The sequence below is a fragment of the Cyphomyrmex costatus genome, unplaced genomic scaffold (genome assembly GCF_001594065.2).
Source record: "Cyphomyrmex costatus isolate MS0001 unplaced genomic scaffold, Ccosl1.0 scaffold5, whole genome shotgun sequence".
Lineage (NCBI taxonomy): Eukaryota > Metazoa > Arthropoda > Insecta > Hymenoptera > Formicidae > Cyphomyrmex > Cyphomyrmex costatus.
The window spans coordinates 1,339,704-1,358,871 of NW_017279267.1; the positions used below are offsets into that span (position 1 = coordinate 1,339,704).

Below are 19,168 nucleotides of genomic sequence, written 5' to 3' on the forward strand. Positions count from 1 at the left end.
AAAAATTTTGATATAAATCTAAAAGTAATTTTATTATAGATCATCAAAATTTTTAAATAGGATACGTTAAAAAATATGCCATTACAAGCTATTCAGTGATACATGATAAACTGAGTTTTACCTGCATAGTAAACGTTCAAACGTGGACAGTTACTTTATTCAATATTTTTATTGCATATTTCGCTACTTATGTTTGATATTTTATTCTAGAAAAAAAAAGAGATTTTCGAATAAATCTGACATATTGGTAGAAGAAAAATATAAGCGAGGCAAACGAGTATCTCTCATACTTCCTCAAAAGCACTCCCGTTTCGTGATAAACCGAGATCGTATATTGACCTTTTACGGTTTATATCCTGCGTGGACAATGGCCGTAGTTTAAAGTGCATTATGCAATATGTTGAAACATAACAGACAAAGTTTCCGTCCGTATTCCACGTATGAGCCGCGTATTATCGGTTGAATAATTCAGTCCATTTCAATGTTTCACGGTGACATAAAAGGACGTAGTTATGGAAATGAGCGCGTTGAAATTTCATGGGAATCCGATTATTGCCTCGAATTCGGCTGGATACGTGTCGTTACTTTACAGGCGACGCTGAAAAATATTATGCGACGTTTCGCGTGTATTGCGTACTTTTGAGATTCCGCCCGATGGAATTTTCATCGTAGCTCTTTAATTTAACCAATTAAGCGACACTAGGAAATTTTTAGCCAGAAAATTCATGAAAAATTTGTCGCGCAATTTTATATCACCACCTACGTTTACTCGTCCGTGTAAACTTCATTTCTCCTCGTTTCTTTTTCATTCATTTGCAAGATAATTTTGAAATTTCGACTGTTACGATTCTACGTTTTCTTTAAAAAAGAAAAAGAATCTGATAATGAAAACAAATTTTATATTTGACAAATTGTTATTCTAATGTTTCTCTCTTTTCTTTCGACCAGTGCAGTGCGTAAAACTTGTGTATAAATATATCCAGTTCAATTTCCTATTGAAATAAATTTCGAGCATCACGGCTCATAGGTTGTCGTTTGTTTCCTAGATATTTTCATATAAGAAGTTACCGTGGACGGGAGTGGAAGTTAAACGCTATAAATCATTCCTGACACATTTATGCCAGTCGCGTGCGACGGGTTTGCCACATTACACTCAACTTCCCAACTTATATAAATTTCATACCGACCAAACCGCGTTTCGGAGTTTTCGCTGAGAAAGTGCCGAGTAATAACGCGAGAGACATTTCCGGGTCAGAAATACTTTCAATGGCAACTTCTCCCGAAGTCTCTTGTTCTTCTATTGTTAACAAATCTCATATAAACAATCATATTTTCTCATGTAGTGCTCAAAACTACCAGAATTAAAACTGTTATCAATTGTCTGGTGAATTAATTAAAGCTTAATTAATTGGACATTAAAGTGTACGTAAAAAGAAGACTAAAAATGTTCTTGCTAACTAAAAAAAAGATTACTTCTCTTTGCAAAATATTTTACTACGGATTACATTTTAGCATACAAGTTCGATCAATTTTACGCTCATCGAATTTTACTTTGATGCTATTTAATATCATTATTATCTTACGTACGGTTGCTGCGTTCGCATATAATTTATTATGGAAACTTGCGATAGAAATCAAGTGCGATTTCCTCAAATTTATTGAACATTATATTGGACGATTACTTTCAGGAACGGCTACTAGCAAAATTATTAAATTTTACGCCACATTACTTTTGCGGGACTCTCGATTTTCAATTTGTGCACGGTATACGTACTGAAAGTATACAAAATTAACTGTAAATCTTAAAGGGATGTTTATGATTATCAAATGTGTGGATTTCGCGTGATACTTGCAAATTTGAATGTTTATGTAGACTCTCTAGTTTTGAGTAGAAAGTAGATCATCAAAACTGTCGCGGAAACACCTTCGGAAAATCTTGTACCGCGATCAAAGAAACGAGTTGCGTAGCAAACTGCTGATGTTTTATGTATACAGACTTTAGTTGACGACGCGCGGATATCGCAGACGCTGATTTCGCCATAAATATTTAATGAGCAGTCCGTAACGAAGCTTCTCGTTGTCGGACAGAAAACTCGCTTTTTCTAGACGCGCCAATTAAGAAACATAAATAATGGAGACACCGCGTGGAAAGCCACGTGGGAATTTTTCTACGAACGAATTTGCAACTTTTCCACCATTTACCGACTCTCGTGAGGCCCAACAATATGTACCAATCAATTATTTAGATTTTTCTCTCAGACGACTGACATAATAATTCACTTCGACGTCGGAGCGGATGAAAATTTTATGGATCGTTCGCATTAATTGCCAGTTACTATGATTTCAATTATATTTGATTATCAGCGTGATAAATACGAGAAAACGTAATAATTGATGCAGAAATTAATTCTAAATTACGATGTTGCAAGCGCGCACGTACAAAATTATAAAATGTTGACATCTTTCACAAGATTACATCTATTAAATAAATAAATCGATGTAACACATATTTCATAAAACATAATAATTAATTTGCATTCTATTTCCATTGACGCTCGTAACGTTGCAGAGCACATCGATCATGAATAGCTATTAATTTCATGTTATTACTTCTCTACAGTAGTTTCAGCGTAATTAAGTACGGTTATACGTGATGGGCGCCGTCGTCAAGGAAGTTAATTTAAAAAATAATTCTCGCCTTTGCAGTAAACAGAGGAAACCCCATTTCACTTTATCAAAGGTAAATCAATTTGCATTTAAATTAAACTCTTCTCAGGAGCTGATGTTCAAGTACAAACGGCGGATAAAGTGAGAGAAGGCTACTTGATAATGGAAATCGCTTCTTATAAGGTGCGAATCGTGTAAATACTCTATCTACTGCCGCTTCATTCCGAGTTTTACTTCTTCTCCAAGTTATCGAAATCAGTCTGATTTATTACGATACTTGCAAAGCGAGAAACTTTTGCAAGAATACGGAGATTCGAAGGTGCGAATTATATCTTGTGAATATCACTGCCTAATATGATATTTAAGAATAAAATTTGATGTACAAGAGTTATACTTGTTCAAGTAACTCGAATAGCAATGACTTGAGGTAATAATATAATAAGAAGTACTTAGTTCGGAACGTGTTTCTATTTCGTAATGCCATTGAAATTTTATCTATTCTTCTACTGTCTGTCCTCGTTTTCCACTCTCAATGCTACTAGCAATGTGTGTGTGTGTGACTAATTCGCAAAATTTGAGACATAATTGTTCTCTACAAAAAAGGAGCAAAATCTTTCTCTGAGAATATAGATAGGTATATATCATATGAACTCAATCGTTCTAAAATCTTATATTTTCAGAAATTAAAAAGAAACATTTTTTATACAAAAATATTTATACACAACTCCAAGAAGATAAACGAAAGTAATCTTCGGGTGACCTTCTCGGTGAAAATAGATCATCTGTTTAAGATTATTCCTGCTTACGATATTGTTTGAGATTAAATTAAAATACTATTATAAATGTGTTTTTTTAAATGTTTCAAATTTTCTATACATATGTAAAGCAGAAAATTCTCCTAAGATATTTTATGCAAAGAATAATTAATGATAATTTGTGGGGCGGTTCGCTCAAGAGAACTTATTGCTTTGAACTTAACGAAGTGGCAACGCAAAAACCGTTCACTGACGGAAATTAAGCGATGAAAATACTGTACTTACTGCATATGTAGAGTCGCGACTGGCTTGTCCGAGAAGAGAACGACCGGTCGGTCGAAGCGTTGGTTCCGACCGCAAACGCGAGCACTGCCCTCAAGTTGAAGCCAGCCACCCTCGCACCTATAACAAAAAGACGAGACCTCTCAGTAGCTGTCCATTAGCTCTAAGCGCACAAACTAATACTCCCTTTCCTGTCGCTCGCTAATTAATTTCGGCAATTTTCGATCCAATTACTCCATCGCACTTACTAGTTTTTAACTTGCTCCGCAAGCAGAGAAATTTTTCTAGCTGAGCGTTGCAACGAGTTGAATTTTGTCTCGCAGAGTTTTTTTTAGGAAAGATGCATATTTTACTGTGAAATCACGGGTAAGAATTTTTCACTGCTATCCCTGAGTCCGGAATATTCAAATTGCTGCTTCCGAGGGCATCGCCTTCTCGTCAGAGTAACATTTGTTTTTATTCGCATATTCATCGTACACTTTGCATTTATTTACAATTACGTATTAAAATTTTGTTTTGTTAATCTCGGAAATAAGCGTAATTTTCAGTCTCTTACGACAAGAAAGAGAAAGCCTTTCATTTTGAAATCGTTTTACTTAGGAAGTGACATCTACGCTCAATTTCGATATATGTATGTGCCGTGAATTTGATTTTATTCTCAGTGATGTTAAGATTTGTACTTGCTATTCCAGATCGAATTTGGTAGGAATCGTATTTTGAATCCAATACGTGTGCGAAGTTTAATGTTAACTAAGTTTCGCCACATACAGTACGAGTTTCACTTTGCTTAAATTAGATTGTGTAAAGTAAAATTGAATTTAGGTTCCGTCCGAGAAAATGTCGGTGGTAATTTTAACGGTGAGCTCACGATATAAGAAAAGATAAAGAAGATCAGAGAAGAAAATTGTAAATGACATTGATAAGAATATGTCCACTTTTATTTAAGTAGAATTAGCTCAATATTATGTCTTAATTAAGAAATTTTAAGCGAAGAAAAAAATTTTAATAATCAGGAAACAAATTAAGTAGTGAGCTTACATTATTTGTTATTATTTTGATTTGTTCGCTATCGATGAGAAGTTACTTGTGTAATTTCTAAAGGCTACTCTATATAAGTCATAATTGCGAAATGTAGTTTGCAAACGATAGTTAATTAGAAGCGCCAATGGTACTATTGATCTCTTCTGACTGACTACTGCATCTGCGTTTGCGAATTACGTTTTACTATTGCAACTTATATAAAAAGGCTTTAAAAAAAAAAAATACGAAAGTAACTTCCCACACAGAGAGATTTTCTTTTAAAATTTACTCTGAAATTTACCCTTAAAAATCATAATGGAAATTGTAGGACGACATGATAATTTCAAAGAATTTTGTATGATTCTCTCTCCTCCTTAATGTACGATTAAAATCACTATACATATATGTTTATTTACATGAAATAAACAATATAACTTTATTTAGTACAAAAATATATTTTATATGAATTTTCTTTTTTGTACTAAGATTTCTTTATCTAGAAATACTTTATAATGTTCACAAAGTTCAGAAGTTTCCGAAAGTAACATACACAGAGAGAAAAATTACTAATTAAAAATAAACGAAGATTCTGATCATAATCAAATAAAAATTCTGGTTATCTCGATCAAAATTGTAATAGATGCAACGAGACTCGTTTTTTAGTGTGAGAATATATTATATACACATATTAATTTTTTAAAGCCTTTTGAAAAATAAATAAGTAATAAATTACATATTTTAAATATAGATAATCACATAAATTGTTACTAAATATAATACAAATATGTACTTTTTATCAATTCTATTCAATTTACTCATAATGTTGTTGCGTAAATTATGCTGCTAATTGTCTTTATCAAGAACGGGGCGCTTCAGATAATATCGTTTCGTGAGGTAGACGCGCGATCCTATGCGACCGGGGAAAAACGATTGCCGGCGAGGGTCGCGCTGAAATTACTTCTTCGATTACGGACGACTTCAAAGGATTCGTTTTCCCGAGGCGTCGTCGACTAGGATTCTCAGGGTAGGGATGAAATGAGAGAACTCATGAGGGGTGGATAAGCAGGATGGAATCGGATGGTTACGCAACGCGTAATACGCAACGAGGGAATCACGGTGATTCAATCAGACTTGCCGTCTCGGCTCACCTTCGCAAGAGGGAAACCCGGTAAATGCGCTATGCTACACTTGGTTAATTGTTACCTATCGAGATTCCAGAAAATTTTGCAACAATGATGAGCTTCCAACAGAGAGAATATATGAAATATATATCTCCTCCCTTCCTGATAAACACTAACGGTAATATTATATCAATATTATAATTTCCTATACAATAATAATTGTAATATAATACATGTACGTAACAGTTCCACTGTTGAGTAGGAAATTATCACACTGTGTGCGCGTTACATTACTACCAATTGATATTTATTAGATCCTACGTATATCCATGGGCGTAGCCAAGAAGGGGCAAGGAGAGCCATGACCTAATTCTAAAGCTTAAAGAACAAAAATATTAAAAACTGCTTAAACGGGTTATGCTTAACAAATATTTACAAAAAATTAATTTTGGAAAAGAGAAGAAAGAATTAGAAGTAAAAGTTATAAAAAGATTTTTTGAGAATCCAAAACGACTAGTGTTATAAATTAAGTTTTTTTCAGTTTGAAGATTAATTTTAAGAGAAAAATAAAATAAAAGTAAATTAGTAAATTATAAATGTGTGCGATTTTGTTATTTACGTGCCAACTAATAGTTAATTAAAAATCGTAAAATAAAACAAAATAAGTTCAATAAATAATCCATTGACTACTCTCTCTCTCTCTCCTCGGATTAAAAGTCTCGATTCTAAAATTTGGTTTCTGCCCCTAAATAAAATCCTCTGCCCCCCATATATCTAATGTTTTATAATAATGCTGTAATAACAGGCTTTAATTTTCTATCTATGCTGTTAGCATAGATAGAAAATTTAAGAATTATCGTTATACTGTTAAAATGTATATGATAATTGTAAAGAGATTGACAGGTTGACATTTAATAATTTGCTGGCGTCGCTAGAAGAATCTGCGATAATTAAAAATTGAATCAATTACTCAACCGTTTTCATACGAAAATCCGTTATCAGACATGGAGATTTGGTGCAGGGCGTATCAATTGCATTTTGCCGGATAATGCAATTTGACTGTCGAAACAATCGGTTAACGCAACCTCGATTCTGCATCGTGGTTCGACAGGATTAATAGATAGTCATATTGAGTACTCGGAGCAGTCTTGCTTAACATCAATAACGTTAATTAACATATCAACGAGACAATCACAGAGACGTGTATTCCCGTGTGGTAATACCTTTCGCCTCCTAGGGACCTAGGTTCCTTTATCACACTGTATTGGCTCATTCGAATCTTGATACAATTCGCGCAACGTGCGGATGCTCGTGTGGCATTGTTGTGCGAAGAGACGGATACGTACTACCATAGTTCACCATTGTGTCGAGCGTACGCTTATGAATTAATTGCTTGCGGCTTGCAGGCTTCGACGGGTCGCAGATCCGATCGCCTCTCGCGCGATCCTCTTCGAACTCCATTGGTGTCCGAGAGGACATACATCTTTCCGTAATCCGGTCGCGTGGATTTAACTTCTGAACCGAGTTACGACGCCGTTAACGTCCCGTAGAGAATACGAACTTGGTCGCTTGTAACATCTTTTATGAAAAACAATGCTTTTCTCAAATAAAGAACTTTAAATGGCCGGTTTTCGTTTACAGATAAAATATAACTCTGTCATTATTCTATTTATTTTTAAGATAATATAAGATATGACGCGTCAATTCTTCAAAGTTTACGTCGAAATCTGTAATTTAGTTACTGACGCTGGGTCTGTGAGACCTATTTAAGTTATGTTGATTAAAAGCATTAATTAATTTCAAAAAATGACATAACTCACATGAAAATCAATAAATTAAATCAAGTTTATCTTAACAATTATTCAAATTTGCAAATGTAACACAAAGAATTTAATTAAGTCCAATAGACAACTTTCAGCTCCGGAGAGATATAATTGAGTGGGTTCAATATAGACTCACCGTTAACTCTGGAAAGTTAATAACGTTAATTTAATTTACTTGTTATATGTGTGATTATTTCATATGTAAGCTTATGAACTTTGGTATACTTTGTATAGGTAAAACGTATGTTCGATGCAAAAGTTAAAAAACCTTCAATGCACAACTTAATGTTTCAAAAACAAGGAAGAAAAAGAGGATAAGTCGATAAGTAGTATAGAGAGAACAATGAAAAGCGTAACTGACTAGTGTAGGATAGTATCAACAAGACGTCATAAATAATTGAAGCACCACGTGGTTTGAGAAGATGGGCTCGTTACTTTCAGCCCGTCTTTCCGGTCCCAGGAAGAAAGATATTCATTTTTGATGCGACTTACGCGAGTCTACTACAGCTCTTTTTCCACGTTCACTCAAAAACTTTAAATCGCACCGGAGATACGTATCCGCTATGCGATACGATAAGAAGCTTTCTCCCTTACTCGTTAGAGATGCAACATGGAGAGACAGGCGAGCGTGAAGTATATTGTCAGAGGGTAAAAGATATCGGGGATCGTTAGAACTGCAAAGGTGCGAAGTGAAATAGGAATCGACGGGGAAGAGCAAAGGAGCAGAGAATATCTGACGAATAGCGGTATTGTCAATTATGCGATGCAAATAAGTGAACGTCAAGTCGCATCAGCAATCTAGCCCAACGGGGAGTTTGCGGTTCTTGCATTCAGGTCCGCAGCTGTTGTCTTTATTATTTGAGGTGTACAATGCTTTGCCGGTATTGCAAAAGCAAGCTGTCTTGGTATTATAGAAAGACTTGAGGGAGAAATAAACATGGTTATTCCTAGCGACTGCCTTCATTAGAATTCTTAATGAATCGGTCACAATTTTTTAAATAAGATGCAATAAATTTTTATAATACATTATTTTAACCGTAGAACGTTATTGATATTAAGTGATAATAGGTATTTCTATTGATACGTAAATTTTATCAAGGAAATAAACCATTATTAATTATTGTGATACAAGATTTTCACTCTTTTAATGACAAAATATTTAAAATCTTGCTTTTTATAAAAATCTCGTGATAAAGAAAAAAATCTTTAGATCTTTAATTATTATAAACCACCTAATTAGTAATTTAAAAGAAAAGAAAAAATAAACACATTAATTTAATATTGATATAAAAAGTGTGTAATCTAATTGTTTTCTCATAACATAAAACTTCTTAAAAATTAAAATTACTTATCACGCTCTGCTAAAATATTGACCGCTAGGGTCAATATTTTAACTGATATAACAGATTGAATTCTTAAAAGCTTATCCTCGTTTGTCCCAATTTTTAGCAAAGCAGATTGGATTCTCTGTTGATCACTGAAAGCATAGCGCGCGCGCTTAATGATCTTATTTACTTATATATTATATTAAAGTTACATACAATAATTACGTTCTAAGCTTAACGAATTATCAATATTACTCGAATAGTAAGCGTACGCTTATGAATTAATTGCTTGTGGACTTCGATAGGTCGCGAGTCCGATCATCGCACAGTCTTTTTAAATCTCCATTTGACTTTATCTATACGTCTGTTTTATTTCCGAAATAGTAACAGCTTCCGAACGCTATGCACAAGTATTCAAAAAAATAGAAACAAATAAGGGAAATTTTTGTAAGAAACCGGAAATAAAGGTAGACGAGAGAAACGTATTGCAGAGATTTCATTGTGCTGCTGATAGCGCGATATAAATAATTGAAATACTCAGGATTGCGTCAGAATAATAAAGACGGAAGTTGATGCTCTTCGGCATCGCCACGCACTGCGCCGCGCCGTTTCAGCGAGTCACCCAATACCCTCGACTCGCGATCCTCGGCGTTTCAAGTTTCGCCGACTGCATTTGGCATCTCGTGTCCAGCTGTGAAAAGCATGAACCGACTCTCCATGCTCTTTCTTCTCACGCCACACCAGTCGGACGCCGTGCCGTGGCGAGAGCAAGAGCTAGGAGGAAGTCCGCCGAGAGATCCGACGGACGATTCGCAGGAAATTGGATGCTTTTATTTCGCGCGATTTTCTCTCATGCAGCGAAGCAACTCTCCTCTCTTTCCCTCTCTCTCTCTCTCTCTCTCTCTCTCCCTCCTCTACCTGCTCTTGTTCAATTCGTTCATCCCGTTCTCTGTACGATGAACTGAGCCCGTGACCAAAAGATCGAAACGATTTCTCAAGGGCCGACATCCGACCATTCTAGTTTTTCGGTTTGTGAATCAACTGCTACCATTTTATGAGATGTAGAAAAGGACCAGATTTCTTCGCATCCAAATAATCTTTATTTTTCAAGATAAAAGATAAATATTCTACACACAAGCGATAGAATTCAAATAAAAAATAGTAAAAATTGGCAAAATGTTTGACATACGTAAGCGAAGAAGGCTATATTCGATTAAAATAGATGTTAGTGTCTGATAATACTTTTGCATAAATGTTAAAATTTTCAATTCAAGCAAATTGCACGCTGATCATTTGTCAATCATGATACAATATTTTAAACTAAAGTTGAAATATATATAATATATGACAAATTAAATTGATAAGCAATATGGTCTTTTTCACTTCTTTGTTGAAAAATTATGATTTAAGAGCAAACAATTAATTCTTAATAAATAACAGATAAAAAAACGGCAGTATGGCAATAAAATAATTAACTTTTATGTGATTTTCTTCAAGATTCCATTACACTTTATATTTCTTTTCGCGATAGTCACGTGATGATAGCATCGCAAGTTTCATCGCGTGCGCGTTTCTTCAATATATATATCGCGAGCATGAGAACACGCGATACGAAAATTCTCAGCTCTCGTCTTTCTTCTCGTTAATAAGAATTATCTTACGTACATATATATGAAAGTGGTATCTCGTTGGGTTATACAGAAGCGAGATTTCTCTCTGAGCGCACAGGGTTTTGTGGACTACATCTGGAGGGAATATCGTCACAACGTCGAGGAGAGTTACGAAACACTCGAGTGCAATTTAGGACGGCCCTGTCTCCCAGAGTCCCTTATAATCGCGCTGGCTCACCGGGGTATAAAACGGAAATTCGTGGACCATGCTTCTTGGCAGTATAATGCGAAACAGACAGACCTCGCGTTGCGTGGAAACTTCGAAGTCACGATTGCAACTGCAATGACGTACAGAATCTCAGTCGTCTACAAGTATATTCGATCAGTTAATAGAAACTTCGAGAGAATTTTATTCGATCAATAATAAATTAATATCTTCATTTATAACAGATAATTGTATAATTAATATATTCTTAATCGATGTTTGAATCTTTTATTTTGTTCTTTCCGTGATTAATGTACGACAGTTAAATCGTAGGTCAAATATTTATATGTATATAACAAAATTTGCAAAAATAATTAAAAATCTAATTAGATACAAAAATAATTTTATTTGAGTATCAAAATAATTAATTCAAGCTAATTGCTAGAACATCAAAATTGTTTGTAGCATTACTCATCATATTTAAGTCTCCTATATAATTATTTTGATTTAATAAACTTATTTTCAGAATTGTGTTGTCTAGTTTTAGATATTTTAGTAAAATATCACAACTTTTTCACATATTTATTATAAATATGTAAATAATAACTGAATATTGAATATCAAACTGCACGTTAAGAAAAATATCTGATTGAAAATGAACGAAAATATTCTGATTATATCCATCAGAATTCCAATTATTTCCACTAAAATTCTAGTGGAATTAACTTCAAAATATTCTGATTTTTATTCTGATTTTCAATCAGAGTTCCAATTAATCTAATCAGACATTTTTTGTCATAGATGAAAAGTGTTTACTACACTTGTTTAAGTCTAATAAATTTAACGTTATAACTAGAGCGACGAGAGTATTATCGTGTCTGGTGACATACGATGGGACCTTTGAATGTCGATAACATCATTGGTTCAGACTGTCGTTGACATAACGTATAAAAGAATCTCGACAAGTGTACACGCCACTTCGTCGGAAGGATTCTTATCGAAATCGCTGTTGGGCAATGTGGATGGCGAGTCCTTGGTACCGCCTCCTCGAAATACCGTGCAATTTGGCGCGTCTTGTCGCGGAGTACCTTAATCGCGGTCGAGCCTCCAAGTGGAAAACGGAGTAGCGAGAATCTTGGCCTTGTGTACAGTTCGTACACGTTGTCTGCACATAACAAACACACGCGCGTCTGTATATAACGTCCGCTTGTGGATAGCCCAAGAGAACACGAAGGAAAACCGACTAGACGGTGAGAAGGTTGCCCGGAGGCAGAGCCAAGCTTACCGATGTCAGTCAGTCAACCGGAAATCGCTTACCGTGCCCAGACCATCTCGTATTTTACATTTCCTCCCTCCTCAAACCCGTCATCCGCCGTTTCCACCACCCCGACGTTTCGCCATTCGCCATTCTGCTTGCACAGCTTTCCATGTCTTTTTCATGCTGTACCATCTTTTCACCGACGAGGTGCGAACCCCTCCGACAGCGGCGAGGGAACGGAGTTATACTGCAAATCAATTTACTGCGGGCATTCGGACGGGGTCCCCTAGTTCTGAGGAACGGATTATAAATTTAAATGTAAACCGACGCAATCCCAAGGGGCAAAAGTGAGGAACGTTCCCTCGCAGATACAACCGAGAGTGACGCCGCGTAAGCCGGCGGTTAGCAAACACCGTGATGCTTCGGACAATACTGATCGAAATCGCATTATCGTCGTCATTATAGCGCGAAAAGCTCGAGAAAACTGCTGATTTATAATGTATCATGTCTTCCTCCTTTCTCTGTATAAAATCTGTATAAATCGTAACAGTCAAGAGACTTGGATTCAACTCATTATCGAATCGACTCATTATAAATTAGATAAAAGATTACATTATCGTAACAGAATAGTATTACATGTGTAAATTGAAAAATTCAATTATCTTTTTAATTCAGATAGGAGACCACTCGTTTAACGGATTTAAGTAAAACAAATCGGCTTAATCCGAAATAATGTTTGCTGACGATGCGTCAATAGCAAAGCCAACTGAGAGATAAATCCATTTACTGCAATACGCGCAAGCGTACTATAATTCGTTTTTGAACGGCTGAGTTCGTACGACAGGGAACACTTTAATCTCGATTCTCCAAGCGGTGCATTCAAAAATGTCAACTGATTTCTGACTGCGTGGACTGCGTTTCAGTTGATTTTTCCATTAGATTGTACTTGTACTGCTGTTATCCGAAATAAATCTGACTTATTTGACAGACTGTAGGCTGGAAAAATTCTCTTTTTAAATAATATAATTTAGTTATAAATAATTCTTTATTATATAAAACATATTTTTTCTCAAAGAATCTATTTTCTTTTTTAATTTTGGGCTCCTTACGTCTTGTAACAAAAATTAACTAAAATGAAAGATTATTACAATATTTATGGATTAATTATCAAATATTCAGTAATCTATTATTCCTTTATCAATTAGAATTCATTATTAGACGTTAGAGTTCTAAAATAGGCAAATTCTTAAAATTCTCGCAGCCAAATCATCTAAAATAATATTTTAAGTAATTTTTATTAAAACAGTATTTATATGTATGTATGTAGTTGTGTGATAAATATTTCATTTCATACAATACATTACTTTATTATTATTTAGTCTGGAATTTTAGCGTTTTTAATATAATTTACATAACTTATGTAAGATATTTACTAAGATATGCTTTTTTCTGCGCGTGCCCTGCTTTCACCACGGAAGCGTGGAAAATTATTCATCCTCGACATTTCGTAGAATCACCGTTGGAATGAAAATGTTAGTTTCGCTGAAAGTGGAATAAGTTACTAGTTCTATCCGCAGCCAAGAACCACATTCTCAACGACTATGTTTTGCAGTACCTTTGACATACGTTAGGAATGTCGGTAGAATTTATTCTGTATTTAATGATTTTCTTGGAAAAACGATAAAACAGCGGTATAAGTGGCCGATAAAGTTTTAAAGGTACACTGACCTCTGCAGGATAGAAAATCGATAAAGGGCACAGTTCGTGCTTTCACAACTGCTATAGCGAAACCGTAATAAAATTGCGTCTATTGTTTTATCCACTTCGTTAATCTTATACCTATACTTACTTTTATTCTTATGGTTCACATGATTGGGTCATTTGTGTCCGGTGCATTTTTTTTTGGAATATTATAATATATAAAATATAAAAGCACCAAGTAATTATTTACAATATTTATACAATTTTTTAAATATACAACCTGCAGATACTTTCTAAAAATGTTAAAGTAAAAATATGTAAAAATTTAATATTATAACTTTTGTATACTTGTAAAAGTGATGAAAATTAATCCAGAACACTAATGACTTATTGTATAGTAAAGAATCGAAAAATCGTATACTAATAGGTAATTAATTATATCTAATAATGAATATTATCATTCGATATACTAGAATTATAAATTTATAAAGAGAGACTAAGAGACTGTATATAGTAACAATTAAACAGTAAAACTTATATTAACAGTCAAACAATGTGAAAATGTGGCTCAATGATAAACAAACATAAATAAAAATGAACATACAACTACAACGCAAGATGTTATTCGCAAAGACATCTATTTTAAAAAGGAGAAAAGTAAACGTTTCTGTCAAGTTTTGACTATCCTCAGTACATAAAAATCAATTATATAAAAAATGCGCAATATAAAACAATGATGATCGCTGGATGTTAACAATAAAAACGTCAAGATTCACAATGTACCTATATCAGAAATTACAAACAGTAAAAACGCAAAAATTAGCAGTGCATGTTTTTAAGTCAAAGAATAAAAATTTTTTCATGCGTATTCTTATTGTACAGTAAACTTATATTGCAAAAAATTATTATTAAAAAAAGAAATGTCTTCAAAGTTTTTAATACAGATATCATTAAACATATTGTACTTGTTATATAAAATTATTACGATATTTAAAAATTGTTTTTTATATTAGAAAAAATAAACGCATTTTAAGTAGTATGTCTCGACGAGAGATCGGACGGTAAGCCATATTTCAAAATCGAGTGACATAACGAAGGATTAATCAGGCAGCGAAGGGTAAGTCCGACGTTGAAATAGCAGCGAAACAGACATTGCAGTAATTTTGTTGAAATTGTGAAGTCACGAGCGACTGTCGTCGTTAAGTTGATCACCTCGGCTTTTAAATCACGAGCTTCGATTCACTGAACCGTGACAATTGGCTAGTCGAGATTCTTATTTACTTCGACTTCAATTGCATTTACGCAATAGACTTTAACGAGCACTCTCTCCGCTCTTAAAATGTAAATTACGCAAATATATATCCGACAATTAGCTTTCGTTAAGAAATAAGTACTTCGCAGTCCTTTTTATTCTCCAGTAATCAAGAATTACTCGACGCCATCTCGTCTCTCATCCCATTCCTGTCTCGCAAACTCCAACGTCTTGACGATCTCGAGTTGCTTGAAAAAATACAACCGATAAAACTACATTTCTCGAACGAAGAAATATTCTATCAGAGATTTGACTTTGATCAGTCGACAAAGAAAAAAAAATGCAATTGACCGGACTACGTTAAGATCCACATAATTTTCTTGTAGCTCTTTCGTCGAATAAATCAACAAGGTGGGTTTTCTTCTTCTTCACGGAAACGATCTGCTGTACGCGGATCTTAAAAGAATAACGAGGCCGGAATGGCGAGAAGAGCAAAAAGGGCTGAGAAGGGAGCGCTGAAAACTTTTTTCACTTTACTTCTCACACTCTGACTGCTGCTCTTTTCGTTCATAACGATGAAACGTATGCCGCTTGGATTTCAGATCCTCGTGTATCCACCCCCAGATTTCGTGACCGGAAGCTGTCAAGCTTGTATCAAAGTTTCGTGTGTGTTTTTGACGTACGCCTCGCACTGGGAGGCAATGCTCGAAAATGGTACGCGTGATGTTTGTCAACGTCGCTGTTCTCGAAACCATTTCTCCATCCTCTCTGGTTGACGTTAGCGGCTTATGTGACTTCAGATTATCGCGAAGATAACGAGATATGTGGAGGAGATAGCAGGAGATCGAGGGAGGAAGCGGAAAACTTTGAGTACATGCTATTTTTAACACGTAACGGCTGTCCAAACAACCGTAACGTGATCCGCGGCTTCGGCTGCGAAAAGAAATGACGGCTATTTGTCACGATGTTTGCCGATCGTTTTTATCAAAAATGCCAAAATACCATCGCAACTACACACGATAGAAATAAAAGTAATAAATGGGTTTAACAGTCCCTTTTGAATAAAATATAAAATAGCAAAACAACTGTATATTTGATTAAAGGTAAGAGATTTCAGTAGGTGTACACGGGTCATTTGAGAACGCAAACTGAGGTCGCCGAGTTGAATAATTGGGCCTCGAGTTTTATTAAAACATTGCCGCCAGTGGAATCGCACGAAATGTATCTACGTAACCATCGGTGATTTATGCGAGTTATTTCGCGTTGGGACTACGCCCGTTACATCAGGTAGATGCGAGAGTAACGGAAAATGAGAGTACGAGGGAACGGTACATGCGCATACATATACTAGGTGTTACGTAAAAAAAGAATCTATCACCCTTTTTTACGTGCAATGGTATAAACCATTCACGTGTCCCTATCTTGTATCTCTTTGTTATATCGATGTTTATATGGACACAAGAAAGGTGACAAGAATATTGCATTCTATATATCAACTTTCTTTCCCAAAATTGCAAATAATTATTCCCTATCATATGTCGACATTAAAATGTAAATTAATTATAAATATGAAAAATTATTTACTTCATTCATTTAAAGCTAATTATAGTCCCATTCTTACATTCTAATTTCTCAATTAGAATTATACGCGATGATAATCTCGATCAAATTTCACGTTCCACCCAATATATGCGGTACAAAAGCCTATTTTCCATGTACCATTACTATCGTCGGCGTTGTTCGCGTTCGCGCAGGGAGAATGTTATGGATGCGGCAAGCGTGAAATCAAATTTCTAACGATCAGAATGATTCCGGGCGCGGCATCAGTTCGAGGGATGGAGTGTACAGATCCACCCTCGCCGAATCCTCGAAAATCGGACGACACGACGCGACGGTCGAGCGGACGGATGCGAATGTGTCCTATTGATCGGTACCCCGTTAATCTGGCGACGATCTACGGGACACAAATCGCACGCTAGTGGTGCAAACGAGTACGGATAAGCGTGAAGCTTACCATTTCTGGCTTCCAATGTGACCCGATATGACCCGCAGGTAGTTTTGCGCAATCGCGCGTGAAACTTCGGTAACACGCCAGATTCAACCGGAGTATTTTCACTTTTCATTAATGAGGCACAAATTCCGGTGTGTAATAAATTGTTATAATGTGAAACTCTAAGGCGTTCTCTAATGTGAATTTTAAGCGTTTTAAGTCACATGAATAGATATTATTTGCAAAAACTTGTATGTATTCACAGCAGTTCACCATTAAATTAACCTTTTAAGTACTGTAATCGATCACAATATTGTTAATATAAGAGAATTGCCATATATAGTCCACAAATATATATATATATATATATATATATATATATATACATATATATTCTTATTGTATTTTGTTTTTGCTAGTAACTTAATTTGTTTATAAATAGTTAATATTTATAAATAAATAATATTATCGAAATGAAAGAACAAAAATGAATTAATAAAAATTGTACACTACACTTGTATTGTAAAACTTATACGATATATATATTTTAAGTTTTGCATAAAAAAACTTCATAGCTGAAATCTGATCATACAAAATCCTTAACATATAATTCCATATTCACAGAATTAAACAATTCATTTTTACATTTTTTATGAATGAGCAATCATAAGAGTGCCTCGTATAGGATCAGTTAAAAATATTAAATTCTTTCTTTTCTCAAATTGTTCGAACAATAAATTGCATTTACTTAATGAAAAGCTTTCTTCAGATCTTTCTTCGTTTTTAAAAAATATCTTTCTATCCTCCAAACAGAGTGTATCTCAACTTTTGATGAATAAAATATATAACTAAAATTACGCTGAATTTAATTATTAATAAGTATTGATTCTTATTCCATTAGAATTGTATTATAAAAATTTCAAATAAATTCAAAATTAGCAGTTTTAATTATCTCGTCTGTTATATAGAAACATAGATTTTCCATCTTTGCTTCTTCCGTAATCACAAAAAGTTGCTGTCGCGCGGCTTTTGCGGTGCACCGGAACGAAGAAGATCCATTAACTAATTTATTTCTGGCGAGACGAATTCTACTCAGTAGCGGAACGTGTAATCAGCGGTAAAGTTGAGGGGAGAGAGGTGATTCGCGTTCTCCTTTCTGTCCGGTACGAAACGTCTTTCTGGCTCCTGCTTCTCTTAGCGGCAGTTTCATTTACCCTCGAACGGATGAAAGACTACTCCACGCGTCCTCAAGCTCGAACGGCATTGTCGTAATGTGGAAAGTTGGTGAATTGGATCTGAAGTTTTCTGAAAACAAGACTATTCCCTCCCCCGTCCTGACTGGTCCATAGACGAAAGACGGATGGAGAAACGAGCGGTAAAGCTGGCGGCCAGTCGATTCGAAACGAGAGAAGGAACAATGATGTGGTCGGAGACTCTTCGAGCTTTGCTAATTGTTCCTCAATTTCATCGAATTGCCATAGGAGACACGAATGTCACGATTTAACGATCTCCATTAAACTTCAGAGTTTAGTCATCTTTTAGAATTAAAAAATTATTAATGTATTAGAAATACTAAATGTGTTTAACGTAGCGTAAAAGCTGGGTGCTCATGTAAATTCCTTGAGCGGACAGGAGAAAGCTGAGAAAAAGACAGACGTGTTAAGCGACGTTTCGTGATCTTAATACGGAATAAGGATTGTACGGTTCTTTTCACGTTCTCTGCAGATATTACTCTCGACGTCGTCGTTACGAAATTATCCATTGCCACAACGGAACTGTACAAACGCTTCGTAAATTTATTTCGCTTTATTGCAATTCTTTCTTTCCTATCAAGATTTTAGGAAAGATATTTTGAATGGTAGAAACACGATGGAGTGGTCTGTGACAGAAATTTCATGCATTTTTTCAGACGTTAGACAATTATATTAACTCTGCGTAGTGCAACTAAGAAATAAAAGTAACTTAGAATCCTAATTTAGGTATTACACTTTACTTGCAATTACTACATACAAAAGACGTGTAAAATCAGAAATTCATTTACGAAATAAAATTGAAATAATAAGGAGACAACGCAGTCTAGTATATTAATTAATAATACTATTAGTACTAGACAATATAATTGGTAGGTGTTTTTTTTCAGGAAAATTGCTTCAGCTATT

General features: G+C 34.9%; 1 protein-coding gene across 1 annotated transcript in view; it reads right to left on the minus strand.

Annotated features, from left to right (window-relative positions):
• The window catches only part of LOC108778264 (uncharacterized), a 254,792-nt gene that overhangs the window by 116,524 nt on the left and 119,100 nt on the right, over positions 1-19,168 (minus strand). Inside the window, exon 5 of the mRNA XM_018545395.1 lies at positions 3,708-3,824. Coding sequence (XP_018400897.1) covers positions 3,708-3,824 — 117 coding nt within the window. The remainder of the gene's footprint in view (positions 1-3,707; positions 3,825-19,168) is intronic.